Here is a 25,946-nt window from a genome sequence, read left to right on the forward strand (position 1 = left end):
TGGTATAATGCCAGTTGGTCATAAATGAGTTTTTGTGCGAAAAAGGAATGATAAAAATGAAGTTAAAAAATACAAGACTCGCCTTGTTGCACAAGGATTCTCACAACGACCTGGAGTCGATTATGAAGAAACATATTCACCCGTTATGGATGCCATAACATTTCGATATCTCATCAGTTTAGCCTTACGTGAAAGGCTTGAAATACATCTAATGGATGTGGTTACAGCTTATCTGTACGGGTCACTTGATAATAAAATTTACATGAAAATCCCTGAAAGATTTAAAATGCCTGAAGCATATTCAAAATCTCCGGAAATGTACTCAATCAGATTACACAAATTTTTGTACGGTTTAAAATAATCTAGGCGCATGTGGTATAATCGCCTCAGTGAATATTTGCTGAAAGAGGGTTACATAAATGATGTTATTTGTCCATGTATTTTTATAAAGAAAATGGCTTCAGAATTTGTTATACTTGCTATTTATATTGATGACATAAATCTTGTTGGAACTCCAGAAGAGCTCCAAAAGGCAATTGAATATCTTAAGAAAGAATTTGAGATGAAAGATCTTGGAAAGACAAAACTTTGTCTTGGTCTGCAAATTGAACATTTAGCAGACGAGATCTTTATCCATCAATCTGCCTATATAGAAAGGGTATTAAAATGCTTTTACATGGACAAAGCGCACCCATTGAGTACACCAATGGTTGTTCGATCACTTGAAGTGAATAAAGATTTGTTCCGACCTCCAGAAGAGGATGAAGAACTCCTTGGTCCCGAAGTACTCTATCTCAGTGCAATTGGTGCACTAATGTATCTTGCTAATGCTACAAGGCATGACATAGCATTTTCTGTTAATTTACTAATAAGATATAGTTCTTCTCCTACTCGGAGACATTGGAACGAGATTAAGCATATATTGCGATATTTAAAGGGAACTCTTGATATGGGTTTGTTTTATGCTAACAAAGATAGTGCAGATCTTGTTGGTTATGCAGATGCAAGTTATTTATCTGATCCCCATAAATCTAGATCTCAAACCGGATACGTGTTTACATATGGAGGTACTATCATATCATGGCGCTCCACAAAGCAATCTATTGTTGCTACTTCTTCAAATCATGCTGAAATAATAACTATTCATGAAGCAAGTATGGAATGCATACGGTTGAGATCAATAATTCATTTTATTCGAGAAAAATATGATTTGGAATGTGAGAAAAGACCCACAATTTTATACGAAGACAATGCTGCAAGCATAGCCCAATTGAAGGGATGATTTATAAAAGGAGATATAACGAAGCACATTTCACCAAAATTATTCTACACACACGATCTTCAGAAAAATGGTGATATTGATGTGCAACAAATCCATTTAAGTGACAATCCGACAGATTTATTCACTAAATCTTTACCAACTTCAACTTTTGAGAGGATTGTATACAAGATTGGAATGCGGAGACTCAAATATTTGAAACAAGGTTTTCATCAGGGGGAGTAAAATACGCGATGTACTCTTTTTTCCTTACTAAATTTTTTCCCACAGGGTTTTCCTTATAAGGTTTTTAATGAGGCATCGAGCAATGCGTATTACTAAATATGTGTACTCTTTTTCCTTCACTAGGATTTTTTCCCACATGGTTTTTTCCTAGTAAGGTTTTAAAGAGGCATAATACCTTTTAATGAACATCCAAGTGGGAGTGTTATGAAAATAATTATATTGTGGATGTTCATTTATTACTCCGCTATAGATAATCTTCCTGAAGAAGATTATCCAATTAGTGCTCTGTTGAAATTTATCTACAAGCAGCTGATGCATGCAGGTTGCAAGGAGCTCAATGAAATGATTTGCAGCAGCTTCTTATTAAACAGGCAGGTTGCAAGTAGCTCAATGAAATGATTTGCAGCAACTTCTTATTAAACAGGCAGGTTGCAAGCAGCTCATGCAGACATCTTACAAGCGTCTAAAGAAAAGCCTTGCAGCTGCTTCCTGAAAAGTCTAGCAACTGCTTCCTTTCTTTTATAAATAGAGGAGCTTTTAGTTCATTATGTACATAAGTTTGAAGTTGAATAATATATTAGTTTTTCTATATACTTGTCTTTACTTTACTGTATTTATTTTATAACAAGAGTATTAATTTTCTATAATTTTCACAAAAAAACAAGAGTATTAGTGTTATGTTATTTGTCAGAGGAAATTAATATACATACACTTTTACTTCTAGAAACTAGTCAAACAACCAGATGACTGTTGACTGCAGCGTATATTGAAAAACAAAAACAAAAAATTGAAGTGCTCGACTATATTAACCCTATCAGCATAAAACTATTACAATAATTTTTCTGAGAAATTTCTTTCTCTCGCTCTGATTAAAGTTTCTCATATAAGAAGATGACGGCACTATCGGAGCTCAACGATGACATTGTTCGTAGCATGACCGTAGCATCAGTCTTCTCAGATTTTGTGAGTAATCCCATCGAATTTTCAATATGGAACTGCCCTTGAATTCTAACGTTGTGATTTCTGGTGAACTCTTACGGTTTAATCGCCCGAGAATTAAGTTAATCAATTAATCCAAGCTAGCTGGTGTGTGTTCTGTATATTCAGCTCTATTCGTGTTCTTTACTATTGCCCTGAGAGTTTTACTGAACGATTGACAAGCATTCTGTTACAAAATAACGGCCTATTTTTTAAAATCAAAGACCTGACACTTGTGAATTTTTAACACACTTCTCTGGCGTGGTAGCATGTGAACTTACTCGACTTTGGGGGAAGGATATTCAATTTCCTTTTACCTAATAATACCGGAACAATGTTAAACAGAAGTAGAAGGGCTGAATCAGGAAAGAGCAAGTAGCAAACACACTGGCAAATATAGAATTTTAATGTTGAAAAATCAACAAACTGGCTTTTATTTTTTGGTGAATATCGCGGATTATGGGCTATCTTGTTTGCACCTTGAGTAATCTACCAGGCAACTGTCCAACCAACAAGCAGGAATTTCATCAAGGGGTCTAAAAAGATGCTCTCTTATATCTAGAGGAGGAATCACTGATTTATAAATACACAAAAAGAATTTTCACCAATATACACTATATAATTTTTCGGCAAAGGGAATTCAGTTGAACCCCTTTAGTAAGTGTACTGCTACTAGGGCTGCAGCAGATGAGTTCATGGCTAATATTATAGTGGGAGATTCGATCCTGGGATTTCTAGGTTGTTACTCCCATCCCTCAACTACATGGCGATCCCCTTGGGAACTAGTATCAAAGAACTGATTTTTATTGAAGTAGAACACTTCGGCTTGAGATGGATATATGATCTAAAGAATTTCGCGTAACAACTTTGACAACTTTACATAGTGGACTTCGAGTTTGAGTTGATAGAAAGATCATGATCAGGGCACTATTTTCAATATATTGTAAATCTAGTGGTGTCTAATGACTGATTGTTATATCGCATCCTACAATTTTTATCCCCTATACAAACTCAAGGCTAGATGTCTAATGAGTCCCTTTTGTTGGTATAAACTTGAAAATGTGAATAGTCTAGATAAATTCATGGATTTTATTAGCTCCTTCAACTTCTACTAATAATCACAGGTTCATTATACCAGTGTTGTCAAAGGCTTCTTTAAAGCGCGCTTAAGCTTTGAAGCTCTGAAAAATTCAGTTAGGGCGCTTCGCGTTGCCTAAGCTGCACTTAAGCGTAGGCAAGGCACTAAGGCGTGCGCGTCATCGCCCATGAGTTCTGTCCTGAATCGAGGGTACTAAACAACAAATATAATCTGCAAATAAGTGTATTAGTTGCTGAGGGAAACATTATAAATGAGTTGTTTCTTTTTTGTTGAGTTACATATATAATTTTATTTTTGTTTGTCATTGCACCTTTTTTTTAAAAACTAAAGTCCACACTTAGTTGCGCTAAAGCCCCAATATACCTGGAGCGCTTTTTAGCGCTTTTCGCCTTTGACAATACGCATTATACAGGAGATTCAGCTGATGTAACTTTGGCATCCTCTGGATGCATTTTAGTCAATTTTCTCATACTTGATAAAAGAAGTATCATACATCATATAATATTGAATTCGTAAAGATTTAAGTATGTCCTCAAAGGCTCAAAGCAATATCAATTTGCCGTTTGTTTTTGTACCTATTAAGGAATTTTCTCTTTTGCAGAAAAGTTGAATTTTTTATGATAACAAATATATCAAATTATAATAATGCTCACTCTCGTTTAGACTTTGGCATAACCTATTTCGCTGAGAATCTAACAGCCTAAACGTCCCTGATGGTTAAAGTAGTTCTAGCATTTTCATGAACTCTGAAAAATGACTTAGTAGAAAGGATTTAAGAAAGAGAGGAAAAGATGCATTAACACTAGCAGCTAAAGCAAGGATGAGAATATTGGAAATTGGTTACCTTGTTCATGTGTCTACCAGCTCCCTCTCCTGGATGCATTTATTTAGCTGCAGTATAAATAGAAAATAACTATATCCATGATGCTTAATACTTTTAATATGCAGTCAAAGCAGGGGCGGATGCAGGCTTTAAGATATGATTTTAGCTGAACTCATTAGCTTTGGCCCAAACTCTATATATGTGTTAAGAAATTCACTAAATATGTACAAATATTAAATTCACAACCGAGTTACTAGCACTTGATGTCGCTATCATAGAATTCATAACCTACAAAGGTCAAATCCTGGATCCGCACCTGGGTCAACAAACCCTTTATCCTGATTAGGATAGAGGAGGTTAACAAAGAATAACTATAAGCAAGCCAAGGGACAGATCCATACTTTTCACCCTACACATTCATGCTCTTTATGCAACATCACACTTTCAATCTTTCATGACCTTTCTTTTTCTGGCCCTTATACTGGCTTGTAGCTTTACTTGAAATTCTGCAATGTACGAGATGTGCTTATAGATAATGTTAATACTTGTTTACAAAAGGTTCTTAAATCGAATCAGTAGTGATCTATATAGTTTGACAAATTGTTGTTTCAATCTATTAATTTTTAGTTTTTAGATCTCTGGCAACTTTGCTTTTACCTTGACATATCTCTTTCTTTTAGGGCGGGCAGATAAACTCACTTGATTTTCATCGGAAAGAAGATTTGCTGATAACTGCAAGTGAGGATGACTCAATTCGACTTTTTGACATTGCCAATGGGAAGTAAGTCCTTGAAACAAGCTTGCAAGAAAAGGTCTTCCTGTAATTTTCTTTTGTATCATCCACTTACAGTGCTGCGTCAGGTTATGAATCATGCCAAATTAGTGGATTAAACATCATGAATTATTCATCAGTATGGTATTTATAGTGTCGTCTGAAATTGGATTTGGGTTTATAGAACAAGACTAGAATAGGAAAAATCATAGCAACGATTCTTGAATATATGGTCGTTCTTGTTCAGAGCATAATCAGGGTACAAAACCTTAGTGTGTCTTTGTCTCCTTTATTTCAAGACCTGATGCTTCTCCATCAGAGCATTGCCCATTTTGTGGACTTATCAGGTTCTGTCAACACCATATTGTTCCTGCTTGCAAATTCTGGCCAATGACTTCAGTCTTCACGTTCTTAAGTATTAAATTTTGTGTAGTTTTGGACTAAAATTTTGAAGTTAATGAATCTTTGCAATATCTAACGGGCATATGGACAGATTGCGTGACCTTCATCTGGCATCAAGAGTTTAGAGTTCATATAGTTGTCTTTGTTTGTGGTTATGTATTTTCAAAAAGCCACATGCATTCTTAAACTTAGCAATTGTTTATCAAAAATTCTTAAACTTAGCAATCCTTCAAGCAGTATAAGATGTTACATAAGGAGATCCTCTTCTTCTGGAAAGTGACTTATCACACCAACTCATACTTATTCTCTTCATTTACGCGGGATTAAAAAATGTGAAGAACTTCAGTAGAAGTGCATTGGAAAGACTTAGGTTCACAGGAAGATTGCATTAGGCTGCAGCAGCCATTCCATAGAAAAGGCTGAGGTTTAGAGACAAAAAAAGGGCTGAAAATTTTCGGTCATCCTAGAATTGCCCCACTGGTTGATTGGTGCGGGAAACTGAGACGTTCACTTCCAAAAGTGGCCATTATATCAAAAGAAGAGTGCAAGGACTTGACCGTGGTAGTTAAGGCCTATAGGAGACTATTTCAGAAAGTTAAGGGACTCCTGTCTTTAGGGCTCTTGAGCATGAAAAGCAACTTTAACATGATTGTTTGAGCTATGTTAAGAAGCTTTAGTGTGCCTCAAATTTTGGGCTATCTATTGGTGTCCGCCTCTGGGCTGTGGTTGTGGCTGATTTATTTTGACTGTTGATTATGTATTAAGGGAATGTGGATAAATTAGTTATTCAAATTCATTTCTAATTATCTTCAAAAAAAAATTTATCTTCATTATCTATCATTCATATGAAAGTCTGTCAACGATAGAATCTAGTGTTCGTACTAGTTCCGCACTTGACAAAACATATTAGGTTGGGGAACATATTTTTGGGGAGCATATTCTATTACCTTGTGCTTATTTCTCCATTTTGAAATGTTGAATGAATATTTATACAACTTAGGCCTCGAACTGATTCAAATCGTGATTCTGTTTGGTCCTTCAGCAAGTTTTAGCTTTTGCATAATGCAGCTAATGTCTCTATGAGCTATCTTACTAGACCAGAATATATAGTTCCTGTAAGTTCTTTTTGCCCTTCAGGTTGCTGAAGACTACATATCATAAGAAGCATGGAGCTGATCGAATATGCTTTACCCACCACCCTCACTCTGTTATATGCTCTTCAATACACAACTTGGATTTGCATGGAGGTGATTCTCTTTGGATCAACTTTTGATTTTGCATTACATGAAAGGATATTCTTACATTTTTGCTTCCTGTCTGCTGCCAGAATCTTTGCGGTACCTATCCATGTATGATAATCGATGCCTTCGTTACTTTAAGGGACATAAAGAGAGGTAGGGTGCTTTTTCCTTGGTATTTATCTCTGGAATGATTAAAAAATTGTGCATTTTCGGTAGAAAAGTTGGGGACTGACAATGGACTGCCCTGGTTGTTTTATAAATGCTTACAACAACAACTACGGCTTTGTCGCAAACAAGTTTTATAAATTCTTACTGTGTAAAAACATCTGGAATGGTTGAAAATGTGCCTAACATGCTTGATTTACTGATTTATCTTTACGCGTTTGCTCAAACAATTTATTTTGGCTTGAATAAGATGTTATGGAGATTTATACATTTTCTCTCACAATAGAAATAAAAAATGTTATAATGTAGAAGAGAAATAAATAAAGGGTGAGGACAAGATGCCCTATAAAACAGGCAAAACATAATGGACTTTTAATGGGGTGACATTTTAGGTTTATTTTATGTACAGTAACACTCATCAGTTGACAGTATATTTTTCCTGTTGTCTCCCTTCCTACCCCTTGATTTTGACATATTTATTATCTTCATATCTTAATTTCGACTTGGATGCAGGGTTGTATCACTGTGTATGTCTCCAGTTAATGACAGCTTCATGTCTGGTTCTCTTGACCATAGTGTCAGAATCTGGGATCTTCGTGTAAATGCCTGCCAGGTTGGTATCACATTTTTTACTAAATAAGCTTGGTCTTCAATTATCAAAGAAATATTAGACTATCTTAGTGACTTTAGTTAGCCTATAATACTTTGAGGAAGTGAATCCTTTTTTTTGGGAATAATGGTGGTGTGACTAATGTGCTAGGTACCTTGACTAATCCGCTGGGTACCTGTTACTTTTTGTCTGCGTAGGTACCGGGTAACTCTGCCCGTCAAGGCTTAGATAGATGGAAAGAAATTACCTAATGTTTTCTTTGCCTCTTTTGCGACTTGAACTCTGGTCACCCATGGTCCGTTCCAGATTCATTGACTATTAGGCGACACCCTTTAAGGAAGTCCAATTGGGTTAGTAACATAGGAGAAAAGGTGTTATTTGGCACACATTCATTGTGAAATGCCCTCCCTTATCTAGTGAGGCCAAATGTACATTGTACTGAGTGATGGGATTTAGCAATGTTAGGTACTATTCCAATCCAATGAACAAAACAAAGAAAAACTGAAACTAATTAAATGAACTTCCCGACTAGTTGAAGAATTAGAACAATTATTTCTAGAACTGAGAACCACAAACATTTATCTTTTAAGGTTTATTTTCTCTGGCTGCACTTGGCAGTTGTAGGTTGTAACTGTGATTCCCATTTATGATCTCTGCAGCCGTCTCCTAAAACTGTTATATCATGTTAGGCACAACTTAAAAGTATTATTTGGTGTCATGTCTTCATACAAGAACGAGATTTTTAATGAAGGATAATTTGTTCTTTAGGAACAGACATTAGTGCATAACTGCATTTTATCCGAATGTTATTTTAGATTACTCAGGCTAGGTAGTCATCGAACTGAAAGAAGTGTATTTATTGAAAACCAATTGTGCAAGTCACAAAATCAGTTACATATATTGTAAAATTATTATCATTATTAAAAAGATACTAGATTTATGTTTTTTTTTGGGAATGTGATAAGAGGTTATTTCGATAAATACTTGAATTTTATAATAAATATGCAATATGTAAAAAAGAACAATTTGATGACGTTATTGACAATTAAAAAAATAAAAATGAAGTCTCTTGTAGTAGTATCTTTTAGAGTTGATATTTGTTATAAAGAGTGGATCAAGCCACTTTTTAAATTCATTAGACTTGAACTACTCTGAATGTATGATTATATTTTAACATGTACTTAGCAAAGTGAGATAATTAGATGATGAGAACTTATAAAAAATTATCTTAACCATGGATGTTAATGTTGTCGAAGCTTCGGTGAGTAGAGTTATCTCGATGGTAGAAGCTAGCAGGTAGCCCAGTGCCTTGGCAAGATAAGTACAAGATGGTCTAAACACAATCTTTACAAAACAAAAAGGAAAAAAATTAAGATTTGGCTTTAGACCACCAATATCGTTGAACCGTCTCTGAATCAGTTCTTATTCCTCAATACTCTTCAAGCTTGAACTTATATGTTAATTAATGATCTCGGATGTTAATTCTCCAGCGATTATAACATAACATTTCGATAGCCTACCACTAATAGACGCGTACTCCCAAGTTCACCGTGAACCTTTCAATGGTTTGACATTGTGGCAGAAATAGCCTCAGATTACACCCATTTGCTTGCATGCATGACTGATATGAAGATACTATCTATTCACTTGTTATAATAAAGCACACAGAAGATATTTTGTATGTATGTGTCCTAGCAAACATATATAATCTATGCTTTAGTCCTACTTACTCTCAAGCAGGGTGGGTGCTAATCTGCTGATATGTATTAGCATTTGTGAGCTCTCACAAATATTAGTTCATTAGTGTAGAAAAGACCAGCAGTTGGTACTACTAGCTAGTCAAACTTCTACCGCATGAAACACATGTTTGTGATATACGCTCACTCTTGTAGTTTTCAGGGGATTTTGCGTCTAAGAGGTAGGCCTGCAGTTGCTTATGACCAACAAGGCCTTGTCTTTGCAGTGGCAATGGAAGGGGGTGCCGTCAAATTGTTTGATTCAAGGTCGTACGACAAGGTTTGTGCCTCTAAAGTTCAGCTCGCTTAAGATTACAGATAATGAATTTGGTCATATCTTATGATATGTAGGGACCCTTTGATACCTTCCTAGTTGGTGGGGACACAGCTGAGGTTTGTGACATAAAATTCAGCAATGATGGAAAATCAATGCTCTTAACAACTACTAGTAACAGCATCTATGTCCTTGACGCCTATGGAGGAGAGAAGGTTACTTTTCCATCAGAATTCTTTCCTCTGTCTGCTCTAGATTCTCTTTTTTTGTTCCTTGTATTTTCCATGATGTTTTACGAACTTATCCAACACTAAAAGACTCAACCATTTTACTGGCGCAGCGGTGTGGGTTTAATCTGGATCCCTCTCCGACAGCAATGGAGGCAACCTTTACACCAGATGGCCAATATGTTGTTTCAGGTATTAGATTAAATTCTTTGAGCTTATTATTGGCTGTAGAAGAATTCTCCTATATTATTGTTGGGACTTAGATATTAGACTTAGTGGGTTGGTGATAGGATACCGTAAGTTTACCCTGAGCATGCCGAGGTCTTGATCTCAAGCAAATCAAATGCTTATTTGAAAGTGAACGTGATAAAAAAATTTAGCTGTCTGTATTACTTGGAGATTTTCGATAAGATAGTAAGCTGTATATCGGTGCTTTCCTTGTAACGCAGCTGGAAAAGCTTTTATTTATCTGAAAACATATTATTAATTTGTGGGAGACAATTTATATGTTCAAGTAAACTGTTAAGCCCTGATTTGTCTGGGAGTCTGTGTAGTTGATGGGATGTTGATTGAAATTGTTGAAATTTTTAACACCAGAGTGTAGTCGAAGCTAAAATTTCCGAGACCTTTTTTCTCTTGGTTTCCAAAGTTTTCGGAAATGAAAGTGCCATTTTGTGATAATATACCAATTTTGTGTGATATTGCCTTTTATTATTGAGATAATATGTCAATATTGTGCGTTATAAGTATCTAACATAATAATTTCAAGACTTATCGAGAGCGATGTTATGTGCACAAAGGAAGTTTGTTATGTTTTTCAACAACTTTTGTGATAAGAAATAGATGCACTGTCCGCAAGGGAGTGACAGAGTGGTTGAGGTGTAGGAGTAACAAATTGGATTTCTCATGTTCTAAACCTTGCTACAACGATCATTATAAACCCACTTTGCTCCAGCCTCAGTGTGTAGGTTTACCTGGCGTTTATGCTTGTGGACTGTAGCAGGCTGCCAGATGAATTAGTTGAGTGCGTGCAAGCTGTCCGGGACATAACTGTCGTCAAAAAATCTAATGCACTCTAGGAATATCACAGTAGCATTAAATACTTCCAGAATGCCTGCCCAATCTTTATACCTTTTTGGTCCTATGTTGCTGGAATCTTTCAGCCTGACCTTGGGAAACAAACTCATGTTAGTTGCAAGTTGTGCATAGGTTTCATTTGGACGCACTACACAAATGTTAATCATCTTGATCTTGATGAACTTGTTTTCAGTTGCTACCTTTCAGTGATTAAGGATCATTACTGCTCAAATAAAAAATAGACAAGAGTAAGAGAGAAAGAGTATACCTATAATCTTAGAGCTTGACCAGTAGGATTCTTGTCATTAAGTTGTGAACCAGTAGCCATGTATAAGCACAATAACTTGACGGTCATCAGTATTTCACTCTTTCGGGTCCCTTTCAGAAAAAAAGTTAAATCAAAAAAGAACATTCTTGCACGGAGGCTAGTACGTATTGCGGTCTGCAGACATTGTTTGAGAAAACATTGAGGGAAAAGAAATTTTGGCATTAGGCATTCTGGTGCAAACAATCTTTGGGTATTGGTGATCTCTTTGGGAACAGCGTAGCGACGGGTAATTCAGAATCATAATAGGTCCAGTCTAGGGGATAAATCAATAGGAAATGTTATTTGCTTTGTAAGAATAAGAATTCACTTCAATGAAATGAAAGAGTTTCACGGAAATTGTCATGTATCTGCATTGTATGCACTTTAATATCTTTTTATCTGTGCCTCCGCTTTGATGAGAATTGTTCTTTTGATTCTGCTGTCGAAGCTTGTTTCTTATTTTTCATCCTTTTCGTAATAACAATTGCACACTGTCAAATGCAAGCTTGAGGTATTCTACTCTATGATCTTATTTTTGATACTAGAACTAAGATGCTTTGTGTTCATGTTGAAGGTTCAGGAGACGGAAACTTGCATGCGTGGAACATCAACACACTAAATAAGGTAACCCCCCCCCCCCCCCTTCTCCCCCTCATCTGTGTGTGTGTGTTAGGCCTGTAACAGCTGTTATTTGTGGGATAAAATTGACATATAGCTACTTTTCTGCCCTGTAATTGAAAAATACCACTCTCATGGAGTTTTAAATTCCACGGATGAACATAAATTCCATGACACTGGATATTTTTCAATTACAAGGCTGTAAAGTGGCTGGCCCGCACTGTTACTTATTTGATTCTGTATCATTGATACATCTGTTTGAGTGGCCTGCCTTCTTGTGTCCCTTATTACTCATGGGAAAACTTACCTACTGTCTGTGTCTACACCAGACCGATTAACACAGGACATGTATCTTTCATATGCACCTTTATCACTGACCATAGTTGATCAATGTTTAATATCACCTCAATTTATTTCTTAACGATGGTAAACTAAAAACACGGGGTGTAAATAAGATTTTTACATTACTCATCAGTACAGTTAGTGGATTCTTTTATCTTCCTAAGGGATAAAAGGTTGCCTGTTTTGATAGGTTTCTAGCTGGGATAGCCACATAGGCGTCCCGTCCTGCTTGAAATGGGCGCCAAGAAGAGTAATGTTTGTTGCTGCATCATCAGTTCTTACCTTTTGGATCCCTAATCATGGAGGTGCTGGTGATGCCGCTGGAGCCCAGACAGAACAAGTTACTCTTCAATGACGTTTTCTAGTGTTAAAATCTTTTGTTGTATACTTTTCATATATCGTTACATGTGTATTTGTATACCCTTGAGCTGCTTAAATCGAAACTTGGTCAGCTGATCCCCTCTTGGGAGTTTGTTATCATTCTTGGTTCTTCTTAGCGCTTTCTATATCCCAAGGTTTGATATTAGGGTCTTTGAGTGACCATCTCGATATTTTATTGGTCCTTTTAACCTTTTCCTTCTCAAACTATACTATATGTGTAAGGATCTTAAAATGGAGGTAGCATGTGTCTATTTTGTTTTCTTTTTGGAAAACAATGGAGTTTGGGGCTGCGTGGTTATTTTACATGAACTCCTGTTCTAAAAAAGGCACTTTCTATAGCAACATATTTTATAGTATAAATTTCATGTCGGGTTTAAGAATGCAACAAGCTCTGAAATTGTTATGATATGTTTAGAACGAGAAAGTGCAAAAGTAGCCGTTTTTAGGTTCCTATTTTAAAATAACCGAAATTCACAAAGTTTTTAAAAGGCCAAATACATTGGCAGTCCCTCCTTACTTTTCACCTGCGCACTCTATCTTAAGTCCACTCCATTTGAACACTTTAACCATATCTCATAAATTAAAATTCTCCAGTGATGAACAAGACAATTCCACATGGATTTCACTTAAATAAATTAAAATAAAATAAAAAAGAACTAGCCCCCCACCCCTTTGCATCTTCTCCGATGATCCCCTCCTTCTGTCATCTTCCCGACCCACACACACACACACTCTTTGTCTTCGCAAAACTCTCCACCTCCTTCGTTTTCTTCCCCAGATCTGATGTGAGAAACCAAAAAATATTTTTAGATCTGAGACTTGAGGACTGAGGTCTGTCAAAGCTTTGCCGGAGTTGCATTACATACTACAAAATTAAACTGAAATACCAAAAACAGAAAAAAGAATTAGGACAGTGGAAAAGAGAGCAGAGAAAGTTCCTCATTTCAACAATCCCAGCACACTAGCGCGCGCGAGCAAAGAGAGAGAGAGCGCTAGTAGTATCAGTAACATTCTAGCCTATATTCCAAAATTTTCAGATCCAAGAGGAACTTTTTCGGCCAAAACACACTTTCGGATTGTTGTAACCTCAGTGAGTTGCAAATCTTGAAAATTTCTTCTAAAGGCCAAAAACGTTTGTAACCATAAGTAACCTTTATAAGTTGCAGATTTCTTTTTCCATTATTCATTTTTTCTCCTCTCAGCTCGCCGAAAAATTCTCTGCCACATTCGTCGGACTACAATAGGTCAGGAGGAATAAGACAAGGGGGTGAATGGAGAAGGTGACTATATCGATGGAGATAGAATGTTGAAAAATTAAAAGAAATATTTCGGCAAAAACTATTCATTTTCCGGAAAGAAAGATGAGGAGTTTATTTTTTGGACCATTTCACGCGCCTGGAAAATGTAAGGAACACTTGACTTGCTATGTCCGTTTTTTGTGTTTAAATGTCACATATGAGATATGGTTGAAATGTTCAAATGAAACGGACTTAAGATAGAGTGTGTAAGTAAAAAGTGAGGACAACTTTAAGGGGTTGCCGATGTATTTGGCCTTCTTAAAATTTAATGTGTGAGAATTAATTCAGACATGACTTCTTGCAGATCTCAAATTATCGGGTATGTAGTTTGAGTAGAAATGGCGTGGGGTAGCCACTTTTTAATGTGGTATTTAGTTTTTATCCAGCATTTTTAATGTTGAGCAAAAATAGCCACTACTCTATTAAAATTAATACAAAAAGATGGTTTTACCCTTTCTTCATGAGGGCTGTGTAAATATTAAGAAAATTTTGTCCTTAATATTTACGCAACACTCATGAAGTTAAGGACATGATGTCCTAAAGTTTAACAATAGAAGGTGCAAATACATGACACTTTATCCTTAATATTTACACAACACTCATGAAGTTAAGGACAACATGTCCTTAATATTTACACAACGCAAGTTAAGGACACTATGTCCTTAACATTTACACTGCACTCATAAAGTTAAGGACACCATGTCCTTAATATTTACACAACACATATGAAGCTAAGGACAAGATGTCCTAAAGTTTAAAATAGAAGGTGCTAATAAAGGACACTTTGTCCTTAATATTTACACATCACTCATGCAGTTAAGGACATCATGTCTAGTTCAGGTGTATTTTTATCCGGACGGGTAAAAGTTATTTATTTTTTGATATTTGGTTATTTGGAAGAAAATATTTCTTAAAAATAAATAATTTAGGCAACACTATAGGAGACGAATTTGGTGCAGGGGGAAGAGCGAAGCAGTGGAAGTCCCGGGAAGGAGTGGTTGGTGGGATGGGGGCGGGGGTTTTGATGAGGGAAATATTGCGGGGACAAGGTGTTGAAGGGTGGGGGAAGGGTGTCATGGCAGGGGTAGGTCAGGGGTGATTGGAATGCAGGGTGATAGGCCGGCCCCCCATGCCGAGATGGCAAGGGTGTGAATAAAGAGGTTGGTTGGAAGGAAGTGGTTTGCCGGGGTGAGGAGAGGTGGGGGTTAGAGGGTGTCAGGGGTGTTAGGGTGAGGTCGGGGTGCAGGGTGGCAGGTTAGTATGAGAGTCGGGATGATGATGGTGTGAATTAGAGGGTAAAGGAAAGGTTCAAAGAGTGTTTTAGGAATTGTTCTCTTCCCTTTGTAGAGAAGTCATTTTCATCTAATTAAGTCATAGTAGAAATATTTTAAACCAATCAAACATGAAAAAATTAAAAAATATTTTTCATATATATTTACTTCATTTCCAAACACACCCTTTACAATTGAAGATTAATTTGAACTACACTCAAACTACGGGGGAAGTGCACAGTTAACCACTAATTAGAATTGTATTTACTCTTAAGCCAATGTTTAAAATATATTTTACTTTTTAATCAGTGCTTTAATAAACTTTTCTTCATACCAAACATACCCTAAGTTTCAATCCTTTAAATATGAAGGTTTAAGTTTCAAACTTTTAGATATAAAGCTGATTATCACTTGATTAAAGCTTCATATGTTCAGATATAGAAAAAGAAACAAGTAACGATATGAGTAGTAAAATTTGAGAATAACTGATTAAATTCCAAATAAGTTTTTAAAAATATTCCTTAAATATGTATACCATAGAGTAGTATGAACCAAGTAAATCTATAATGCAATTTCTTAAGGTCATGAAATGATACTTTTTTGTAGTCTAAATTCAAATTAGTTACCATTAAATTACTTTCTAATGGGTTTTCCCTAAAGAGCTATCAGCTTTGAATAGTTTTTGTAGAGAAGCAGTATGACTAACTATACAGTGACAAATTTAAGGGAGGTTGCATTACTTGGCTATTTAGGCGGTAGATGATGATGCTGCAGTTGCTTTTGAAAGGTGTTGAAATAAGTTAAAACTTCTAGTGCCAATAAGTTACCTCCATTGAGCTACAGTAACTTGCAGGAGATTTAAGCGATTGAGCGTTGCCATTCTTCGCAAGTAAATGGCGATGATGTTGTCTAATTGATGCTATAATTTCCCGTCCTATACTACTGGTGCTTGTTGGCTGCCACCAAATAAAATAACGATCAATATTCGGGTTATAGCCTCTGGAAGTATGTCAAGGTAAAAAGCCATTAGTAGAAATGAAACAAATAGACATCCTCTTGACTCTTCAACCAAGTTGACATAGAGGTAATTTCATTGTAATGATTTTCACTTGTGTAAAAATTTTTCTCATGTAAAGCATTTTCAAGATTAGCACAACAACCTACACAATTGAGTTGGAGAAACAATACTCTTTATAAAGCAATTTTATGTGGAAACAAGCAATTATACTAAAGGCATTCTAACATATATGTTCTGTTTGTGAACTGCCTTAGGAATCCACCTTTACCAGGTAATTCAATTTTCCCATTCATTGTCAGAATAACGTGTATTCTAGAGCTTTATTGTTTAAAACTTATCAAGTGCATAAGCTATATATACCGTGCATTACCACTAAGCCTCATATGAAGATATAATAATGGATAAAAATTCAGTACTGAAATAAGAATTTCTTAAGGAACCGGATAACAGTGTAAACTTTTGATGTTCTACCAACAAGAAACTTAGAAAGAAAAAATTAGTAATCAAAAGCATAAAAGATCCAATAGTGGTCAAGATGGCATTGTGAAGTACTTAAAAGATGGCTGAAATATAGAAAATACCAGCAGTGGTGCGAATGACAAAAAAGAAAGTTCAGAAAGTAAAAAGTATTGTATTGACAGTACAAAGATAGGTGAATATAGTACCGACCTATAAGAAATCCGAATATTTATTGGTAGCATACTAATCATCACTCAAGAAAATCTGAATATATCACAATATCCAAACACTGGAGAACATAGGTAAAATAGTATTCATTTAAATACAGAGTAATGGTAAACACAACTTCGATCCTTTTTAATGGGAAAATACAGAGGTAGAGTTTTATTTCAATCGATGTCTAAAACAATTACAAATGCTAACTCTAGTTCTTTACTTCTCCATGATCGAATGGTAGTATCCAGTTTAGTTGGTGTGTAAAATAAATGCGAATGCTTAATTCGATAGTAATGCCTAGAAATTTTAATTTCAAATTAAAAACGTAGCAACAAATATTGATTCGTTCTAACATATAAAAAAAACCATTAAGTGCCAAATTTACCTTGCTGTAACGTATTAAAATTAATTGGTCAGATGAATTTCAAGGATTAGCTTTCTGCACTAAGCCACTCGACTAATTGAACGATTCACATCTGCAGGCCGGGAAAGAATAAAACTTAATGGGGAAAACGTTAATCACATGCACGCAAATAATATACATATCGAAGAGAAAAGTATAGAGTAAGTCGTGGCAAATCAAAATGAAAGTGAAATAGCTTACATTAAAGAAACTCTAAAAATCATTAAGGAGCAAGGAAGTACTTCACACGATTTTGGTCTTTTAAGTTATCCTCATTGTCTTCAGCCTTAGCCATTAGTTTCAACCCTTCTTTTTCAGACAAACTCTCAGGAACTTGCAGTACATCCCTTCGCCATTGTACACCAGGGAAACTAAAGAAATTACAGAAAATTACAAAAAGGGATAGTAAAAAGAACAGTCAGAGAATCAAAATCAAAATAAAATCCAAGCAACCTGATTGGAAGCAGTTCGAGAGCGATTGATATATAAGAAGAAAATCATTGTTGTACGGCCTATTTGGTAAACCTGTGTATAGAAATTTAACTCAGGACATGCGGAAGAAACCAAAAGGACTAAATAAAAAAAAAATCAAATCATTGTCCAATTGAAAATTAGGGACTAAAAAAGTACATGGCAACCATTACTCGATTAGATACTATTAAACTTCCTTTTTTCCCCCAACAAAAATCCTTTCTTCCATATAAGAATCAGAGATAAATTACAATAATTTGTACAGTAAGGAACAAAATCTGAAAATCAAAATCAAGAAGGATCAAAGTTCTAGATTTCGAAGTGATAAAAGATTTATATTGGTACCGGTAATACTTTTCTCTTTCTTCTTTGTTTAGGAGCGGGATTTTGAAGTGTTTGAATTAGTCATCTGCTGATTTATCCTTTTTTACACGAAATCCCTTACTCAAAATGCAACCAAAGAATGAAATCAGAGAGTACAATAGGCAGGAGGGTGCATAAGAAATCTAATAAAATAGGATTCATTGAATAGTTTTGTCAAACACCTAGAGAACAAAATCTACAAATACCTAATATATTCTCAACGACCGAAATAAATCATCAATACAAGAAGTGTAAGATGAGAAAAAGAATACACAACAAAAAATAATAATAGACAGAGCAGAGGAGTGAGAAGAATACCCACCAGAAAATAACAATGGACAGAGCGGTGGAGTGAAAGAGCAGAGGTATGAAGAGAAGAGGTGTTTGCAGGAGTGTTGGATTTGGTAAGAGAAATCAGACGGTGACTCCTCGTGTTGGGCTGAAAATTAAACTTTTTTATCCTTGGATGGCGAGACATGTTGATCATGAGCTGCCTGCTTATCCTCAGTCATAGTATAGGAAATAAAACTAGATAAGAGTGCACGTGCTATGCACGAGGCACATGTGCATTCTCGACGTTAATGTTTGTGTTATTTGCAGGCGCATCACATATATTTTAAGGTATTTCAACATTGTAAATGAGAGTAATATACCATCTTTATATGTAATGCAAAAGCTATCAATTGTAAATAAAAAATCTTTATAACTCCTTTAAAAGGGTAAAGAGACAGTAATTGCACATAATATACGGTACCGCCAAATTCACAAATATAGAAACAATTTAGCATAAATATCCAGGTACACATGGTGGTTCTTCGTCGACACCTACTTCTTTGTAAAAGCCCGCCTCTCCCCTCTCCTTTACCAAAAGAACATTAAATGAAGCTATATCTTTCTGTACATCATTTGCAGCATAACTCGTAGCAATTTCCTCCGAAAAAAATGAGAAACCATGAGAATTTACTCTTATATGTAAACCAAATGGCACCTCTCATAGATTTTTTGTCCATCTTGTATAAATTTTCTACCATAATGATATATCTTCTACCGCATAAATCAAGAAATTTAAAGATTGATTAATCACTTTGCTTATAGGTCATGCTATTATTTGTCACAATCAAATTCCCATCATAGGTCGTGATGGCGCCCAACAATACCGTTAGGCAAACCAACGATAAACCACCAACACAATCATCCGATCATAGTACTTTTAAAATCAAGAATTTCATTAATAAAATAAAATTAAGTTTAGAAATCATGGTAAATACTTCCATTACTACTAAGTCACGAAGTATGGACAAAAAATAAAGCGTGATGTTTTAAATACAAGGTACAACCATGAACAATTACTAAAAATTTCTAAAATCTAGTGTCACAAGTGCATGAGCATCTAGTAGAATATACAAAATCACTATAACTGCTGTCTGAAATAAAATAGACAGAAATAAATAAACATAGTAGGAAGGAGACTCCGGATGTTGCGGGTCGACGCATGGGAAACAGCTCACTGCTAAGTCCCCAGCTAAAGCCGCTATGCACCCGAGTGACCACTTGAAGTACCTATCTCGGTACCTACATAATTAGTGCACAAGTGTAGTATGAGTACGTAATTCAACGCGTACCCAATAATTATCTAGTCTAAACTCGAAGAAGTAGTGACGATGGATCGACATCGACATCGACACTTACTAGTGATCCAATAATAATGTACATAAAATAGACATGTATGAAACACAACAAGTTGCAACAAAACATGTAAATATAAATAATATAATTCTCAAGTAAGAATAACTATGAAATCATCAAATACCATAAATTGCCTCGAAGGAGCAAGGATAACCAATATCAAATACAAAGTCAAATCTCAAGTTAGGAAAAATCATATATACTCTGACTCCCTGTCGAATATTACGCACGAGTCTGTCAAGATGAATGACCCGATCCAATAAGAATAGTAATACACAGTACTGCCGAGGCGAATGACCCGATCCCATAATGATATTTCATAACCCTGCCAAAGCGAACAACGTGATCCCATAATGATATTTCATAACACTACTGAAGTGAATGGCCCGATCCCATAGGACTAGAGAAACTTTCCCATCCGCGAAGATACGTGCGTGTCAAGAAGACACGGAACTCTAGATCACATAAACACAACACGAGGATATAGGAATGCAAAAGAAAATATAATTGCTACCAACCATCAAATATCCCGCAAAAATTCAAAGTAAGGAGGCTCGGTCAATACAAAAATTCTAGTCATGGTGTAGATCTAAATCTACTCGGACATAAATATAAATCTAGCTTACGCATGGACACTTGTCACCTCGTATGTACGTAGCACCCATAACCCGTAGCATACAATAAATAAGATACCTATGTGGATATTTTTCTTTTACAAGATTAGGTAAGAGATTTACCTTGCTTCCAATTCTACTACTCGGCTTCCACACCTTACTAATCACCTCAAATCGACACCGAACAACTCAAAACTAGTCAAAGGATATACAAACCAATGAATATATGCTCAAAAACTCATAATTCAACTATTAGAGTCAATTTCTAATCCCACTTAGAAAGTCAACAAAAGTCAACTACGACCCATATGCCCGGATTTCGAAAATTTTCGAAGATAAATATTACCCATGATATTACGAACTCAAATATATATCTTATACCCAATTCCATAATTAATTTTGTGGTCAAATTATATTTTTACTATATTCTAGGTTTTTCAACAAAATCCCAAAATTTTGCTAATTTCTATATTTAAATCCATCCCTATTATGTATATTTAACTCACAATAGGTATTAATTATTTACCTTTTGATACTTGATGAAAATGCCCTTTCAAAAAAATCCCAAATCACTCAAGCCAAGAGAAAATCGAGTGAAATGAGCCTATGTCCCGTATTAAAAATCGTATTATGCCCAGGCATTCTTCATCATGATCGTGAAAGAAGCCTCGCGATCGCGAAGGCCAAATTGCCATGCCTAGGTCTGCCTTAATCACGTTTGTAATGGCCCACTTGCGTTTGTAAAGAGAACTGGCCTCCCAACCCTCCGCGTTCGCGATCCTCTCTGCCGCGGTCCTCTCTGCCGCGTTCTTGAAGGTCCAGCCAGCCTGCCCACTCCCCTCTATTTCTTCTTCACATTCGCTAAGGCAGCTCCGCATGCACGAAGGGGATCCATTTCCTCCATCGTGTTCGCGCGAATTTCTTCGTGTTTATGAAGAACAAACCAATGCCCCTCCAAAATCCTTCTTCGCGATCGTAGAACACCCTTCGCGATCGCGAAGCACACCAACACCAGCAAAATTTTCCAACTTCTACATTGCTCCGGGTGGTCTGAAACTCACCCGAACCACCGGGACCCCGTCCAATTATACCATCAACTCCATAAATATAATTCAGACCTACTCAAAGTCTCAGAACAGATAAAATAATATTGAATTTAATAATCGCACCTCAAAACCAAATTAATCAATTTCTAAACTTCAAACTTCTTCCAACTAATCGTGAACACGACGAATCATACTTAGACAACTCGGAATGACACCAAATTTCATACACAAGTCTAATATGAAAATATGAACCTACTTCCAGGCGCTGAATTCCAAAGAGGATCCGATAATACCAAAGTCTACTTCAAGTCAAACTTAAAAAACTCTAAAACCTTTAAAATGCCAACTTCCAACAACAAGCACCGAAATGCTCCTAGTCCACTAGAAACTCGATCCAAACATACGGCCAAGTCCAAAATCACCATACGAACCTGTTAGAAAATTCAAATACCGATTTTGAGGTCATTTAATTAAAGTGTTGACTTAATTCAAACTTGGACACCTTAGGCGACTATTATGGAACTAAGTATTCTAAATTCAACCCGAACCCTTTCAAAACCAAACCAACCGCCTCCACAAGTCATAAACAGGAAAAGCACATATGGGAAGTCTTAAATAGAGGAATGGGGATCTACAAAGCAAAATGATTGGTCTGGTCATTACATTCTCCACCTTTTGAATAAACATTTGTCCTCGATCGGGTTTAGAATCATACCTGAAGTGCCGAATATGTGTGGATATCTACTCCACATGTCCTTCTAGGTCTCCTATGTCGCTTCCTCAACTGATTGACCCCTCCATTGAACCTTCACCACTGCAATCTTCTTGGACCTCAATTTGCGAACCTGCCTATCAACAATGGCAACTGGCTCCTCCTCGTAACTCAATGTAACGAGCCGACCGGTCGTTTTGAGATTTAGTATTCCATTCAGTGGTTCGAGGTCTTGAGTGGCTTCATATTGTGTGTTATGACATACGTGCATAGTCGGATTCAATTTTTGGAAGTTTCGGGATTGATTTGGATAAGTGATTCTCATTTTAGGAGCTTAAATTGGAAATGTTGACCAAAATTTGACTTTTATGGAAATGACACCGGAATGGTATTTTGATGACTCCGGTAGATTTGTATCGTGATTTTGGACTTGGTGTTTTTCCGTAATCGAATTCGGAGGTCCCTAAGATTATTTGGCTTGTTTTGTCGAAAGTTGGCAATTTAAAGGTTTAGAATTTTGTTAAGTTTGACCGTAGGTTGACTTTATAGATATCTTGATTGGATTTCTGTTTAGGGACTTGGAATAGGTTCGTTTTGTTATTTGGAACTTGTTTGTAAAGTTTGGCGTCATTTTGAGTTGATTTGATAGGAATCGGACGCACGATTGTGTTTTTAGAAGTTCTTGAGTTTCATGTAAATTTCATGTGTTTTGGAGGTTCGATTCACGGGTTCAGATAATATTTTGATGGTTTAATCGCGTGAGTGAGTTTATATTATGTTTTCAGACTTGTGTCGATGCTTGGACGCGTTTTCGGAGTGTTTGGAAGAATTCTAGCTTTGCTGGTTTTTGCATAGATGTCTCAGGTCTCGCAAATGCGAGAATATGTTCGCACTTGTGATACCGCATTTACGAGGTGGGACATCGCATTTGCGATATAAGCTAGAGTCTGTCAGGTTCGAATTTGCAAAAAATATGTTCGCTTTTGCGATGGGGCTTGGGCTAGGCTGAGTCGCATTTGCGGTCATTTTGATCGCTTTTGCGATATGTTCCTTGTTTGTATTTGTGAATTCTTTGTCGCATTTATGACGTCAGCAGGACTGTGATGGTGTCGCTTTTGCGATCATTCTCCGCATTTGTGAACCCAGGTCGCATTTGCGACACCTGCAACTTAACATAAAAGGTGGGAGTCAGGATTTTAGCCTCATTTCTCATATCTTTGAAATCTAGACTTGGTAGGAGGCGATTTTGAGGAGTTAGTTTCATCTACAATCATTGGGTAAGTGATTTTGACCAATTTCAAACTATTTTACATGATTATATATTAGTTTTAACATTATAATTATGAGAATCAAAGAGGAATTTCGGGAAATTTTGCCTATGTTTTGAAAAATGAAATTTTGGGGTTTGAGAGTCGAATTGGACTCAGATTTTGAAACAAAATACATATATAGACTCGTGGGATTATGCGTAGTCAAGATCTACTTTTGGACTCAGATTTTGACCAGGCGGGCCTGGGGTTGACTTTTGTTGAATTTTAGGGAATTGTACAAAGATCATAGCTTTACTTATTGGAATTGATTTCTCTTGCATTATTTGATGTTATTAAGTTGATTTTGATTAGGTTTGGGATGAGTGGAGGTGAATTGTAAAGGAAAAGCTATTTTTGAGTGTTGATTTGGCCTAGTTGAGGTAAGTATCTTGCCTAACTTTGTGTAGGGGAACTACCCCGTAAGGATTGATTTGATTGTGTTATTTGTATTATGTGAAAGACATGTACACGAGATGACGAGTATGTACATGGGCTATATATGGTATTTTGACTGGTGTGGACTTCTAGACTTCTTCTATGCATTTAATTGAATTTATCATAACATGTTATGTCTTTCATTGTTGAGCTTACTCTTTCGTTTTATTGTGTTGTTATAATTTTTGCGTTCATTTACTTGCCACGCTCTCGTGTTATTTTTCATGTTGTTGCACTTCAATGTTTTTGAGCCGTGGTCTATGTGATTGTGGTATTAGAATTGTTGTTATGGAAATGTTGTGGCATAAGGGCACATGAGGTGCTAGTTGTTATATTGTGTTGTTATGCTTTTGGCACATATGGGATTATTGAGAGGATTGCCAGGATGTTTGCACGTGAGTTGTCCGTGTTATTGTTACTATTGATATTTGCACATGCGGTGTGACAAGGCGGGCTATATATGATGGGTTTGTGTATGTGGCGAGACGATGCGGGATAATTATTGATACGGGTATGGCGAGACAAGGCGGGCATTTACTTTACAGTTGCGCACGCGGCGAGATAAGGTGGGCTATGTCGGGGATGATTTGTGATGGCCTAGGGGCATTGTTATTCATGATAATTGTGCGGTGGTGTAACCTTCTTGTGTGTGTCATGCATATTACGAGCTTTGTTGTGTTGTTTCCAACGTGCTACTCGGTGTCTCTGATTTTACCTGTTGACTTGAGATGTGATAGTACACTTGCACAAGCATACACTGTAGCAGGTCACCTATATCAGTCCAGGTGTATGAACCTTGATGTTTATTGATCATTTACATGTATTATTGTATACCCGCCTTATGTGCATGGATTGGACTATTGGCACATGAGTTGTCTTTGCGAATATGAGGTATTATTACTATTGGCACGTGACTTATCCATATGGATGTGAGGTGTTATTACTATTGGTACATGAATTGTCCGTATAGATCTGAGGTACTAATGGTTTTGGCACATGAGTTGTCCATACAACACATGAGTTGTCCATGCGGTTGATGGGTAATGTGGGCACGAGATGCCAAGTGATTATGATTCGTGATTTGGGACCCGAGATTGTGATTTTGAGGTGTGGTACCTCGGGGTGATTCTTAAGTAAACCTTGTATAAAAATGGTTGATTATAGGTTGTTACTTGTTTTCCTTACTTGGTTTTACTGGTACTTCAATTGTGTTCTGATTAATTTACTGTGTTAGTACCTGTTTACTCCTTGTTGCTATTTGTTGCTTTTACTTTCCATTTGCTAGTATTATATTGTTATTCTTTCCATGCTTGGCATTATAAAGATATTTGTTCCTCTGTTAGTTTTATATCAACACTTGTACATGTTATTATGTCTAGTAGGTGTCTCGACTGTACCTCATCACTATTCTATCGAGGTTAATCTTTAAACTTACTAGGTGCCATTGTGTTGTACTCATGCTACGCTTCTGCATATGTTTTGTGTAGATCAAGGTACCTCTGAGCGTGCCGGTAATTAGCTAGATGTTGGAGTTTTGCTATAGAGACTTTAAGGTACACCTGCCGCTATGCTCGTAGGTCTAGGAGTCACCTTCTGGAGTTTTACATTGTTACTGTTTACTTCCATTCCAAACAGTGATGTAGTTGATATTCTTAGTTACTCTTAGAAAGGCTTATGAATTCGTACTACCAGTTTTGGGAATATTGTAATTGTTATTCAATATTGAGGTTATTATGAGACTTATTAGCTTTATTTAATGTTCTTAATTGTTATTTCTGTCAGATTCTCTTGTATGTTAGGCTTACCTAGTCTTAGAGACTTGGTGCCATTAGGACTATCTCCGGTAGGATTTTGGGGTTGTGACAAGCTGGTATTAGAGCTATATGTTTATAGGTGCTACGATTCATAAGCAAGTTTAGTAGAGTCTTGCAGATTGGTATGGAGACGTCTGTACTTATTTTCGAGAGGCTATAGAACTATTAGGAAACTTCACTTCTTTCATTCCTATCGTGCGAGTATGTTGATTTCGGAATTTAAGCCCTTGTCATTCTATTCTCTCACAGATGGTGAGGATACGAGACACAGTTA

At 36.3% G+C, this 25,946-nt stretch overlaps 1 protein-coding gene and 1 long non-coding RNA gene across 7 annotated transcripts; one reads left to right on the forward strand and one right to left on the reverse strand.

The window, feature by feature from the left end:
- The first annotated feature begins 2,307 nt into the window (after positions 1-2,307).
- LOC104101325 (protein ANTHESIS POMOTING FACTOR 1) lies at positions 2,308-12,655 on the forward strand. 2 transcript variants are annotated; one of them, XM_070185700.1, is made up of 10 exons: positions 2,308-2,467; positions 5,085-5,216; positions 6,716-6,825; positions 6,906-6,972; positions 7,498-7,597; positions 9,494-9,610; positions 9,682-9,819; positions 9,945-10,023; positions 11,790-11,839; positions 12,366-12,655. In XM_070185700.1, exons 2-10 carry the CDS (start codon positions 5,149-5,151, stop codon positions 12,528-12,530), a joined length of 894 nt encoding a protein of 297 aa, XP_070041801.1. In that variant the 5' UTR covers positions 2,308-2,467; positions 5,085-5,148; the 3' UTR covers positions 12,531-12,655. The 2 variants fall into 2 exon arrangements, with proteins under 2 accessions (XP_070041801.1, XP_009607057.1); XM_009608762.4 differs by having other exon boundaries at positions 5,085-5,185.
- LOC108946018 (uncharacterized) lies at positions 10,565-18,556 on the reverse strand. 5 transcript variants are annotated; one of them, XR_011410977.1, is made up of 7 exons: positions 18,378-18,556; positions 17,675-17,746; positions 17,423-17,592; positions 17,204-17,294; positions 15,953-16,081; positions 11,177-11,286; positions 10,565-11,000 (listed from the first exon to the last, which is right to left on the reverse strand). It is a non-coding gene; the product is annotated as an uncharacterized lncRNA (long non-coding RNA). The 5 variants fall into 5 exon arrangements; XR_001970247.3 differs by having other exon boundaries at positions 10,565-10,995; positions 18,378-18,555; XR_011410978.1 differs by lacking the exons at positions 10,565-11,000; positions 11,177-11,286 and adding an exon at positions 12,982-13,434 and having other exon boundaries at positions 18,378-18,553.
- Between the last annotated feature and the right edge of the window lie 7,390 nt (positions 18,557-25,946).

The sequence above is a fragment of the Nicotiana tomentosiformis genome, chromosome 9 (genome assembly GCF_000390325.3).
Source record: "Nicotiana tomentosiformis chromosome 9, ASM39032v3, whole genome shotgun sequence".
In the NCBI taxonomy this organism is placed as follows: Eukaryota; Viridiplantae; Streptophyta; class Magnoliopsida; order Solanales; family Solanaceae; genus Nicotiana; species Nicotiana tomentosiformis.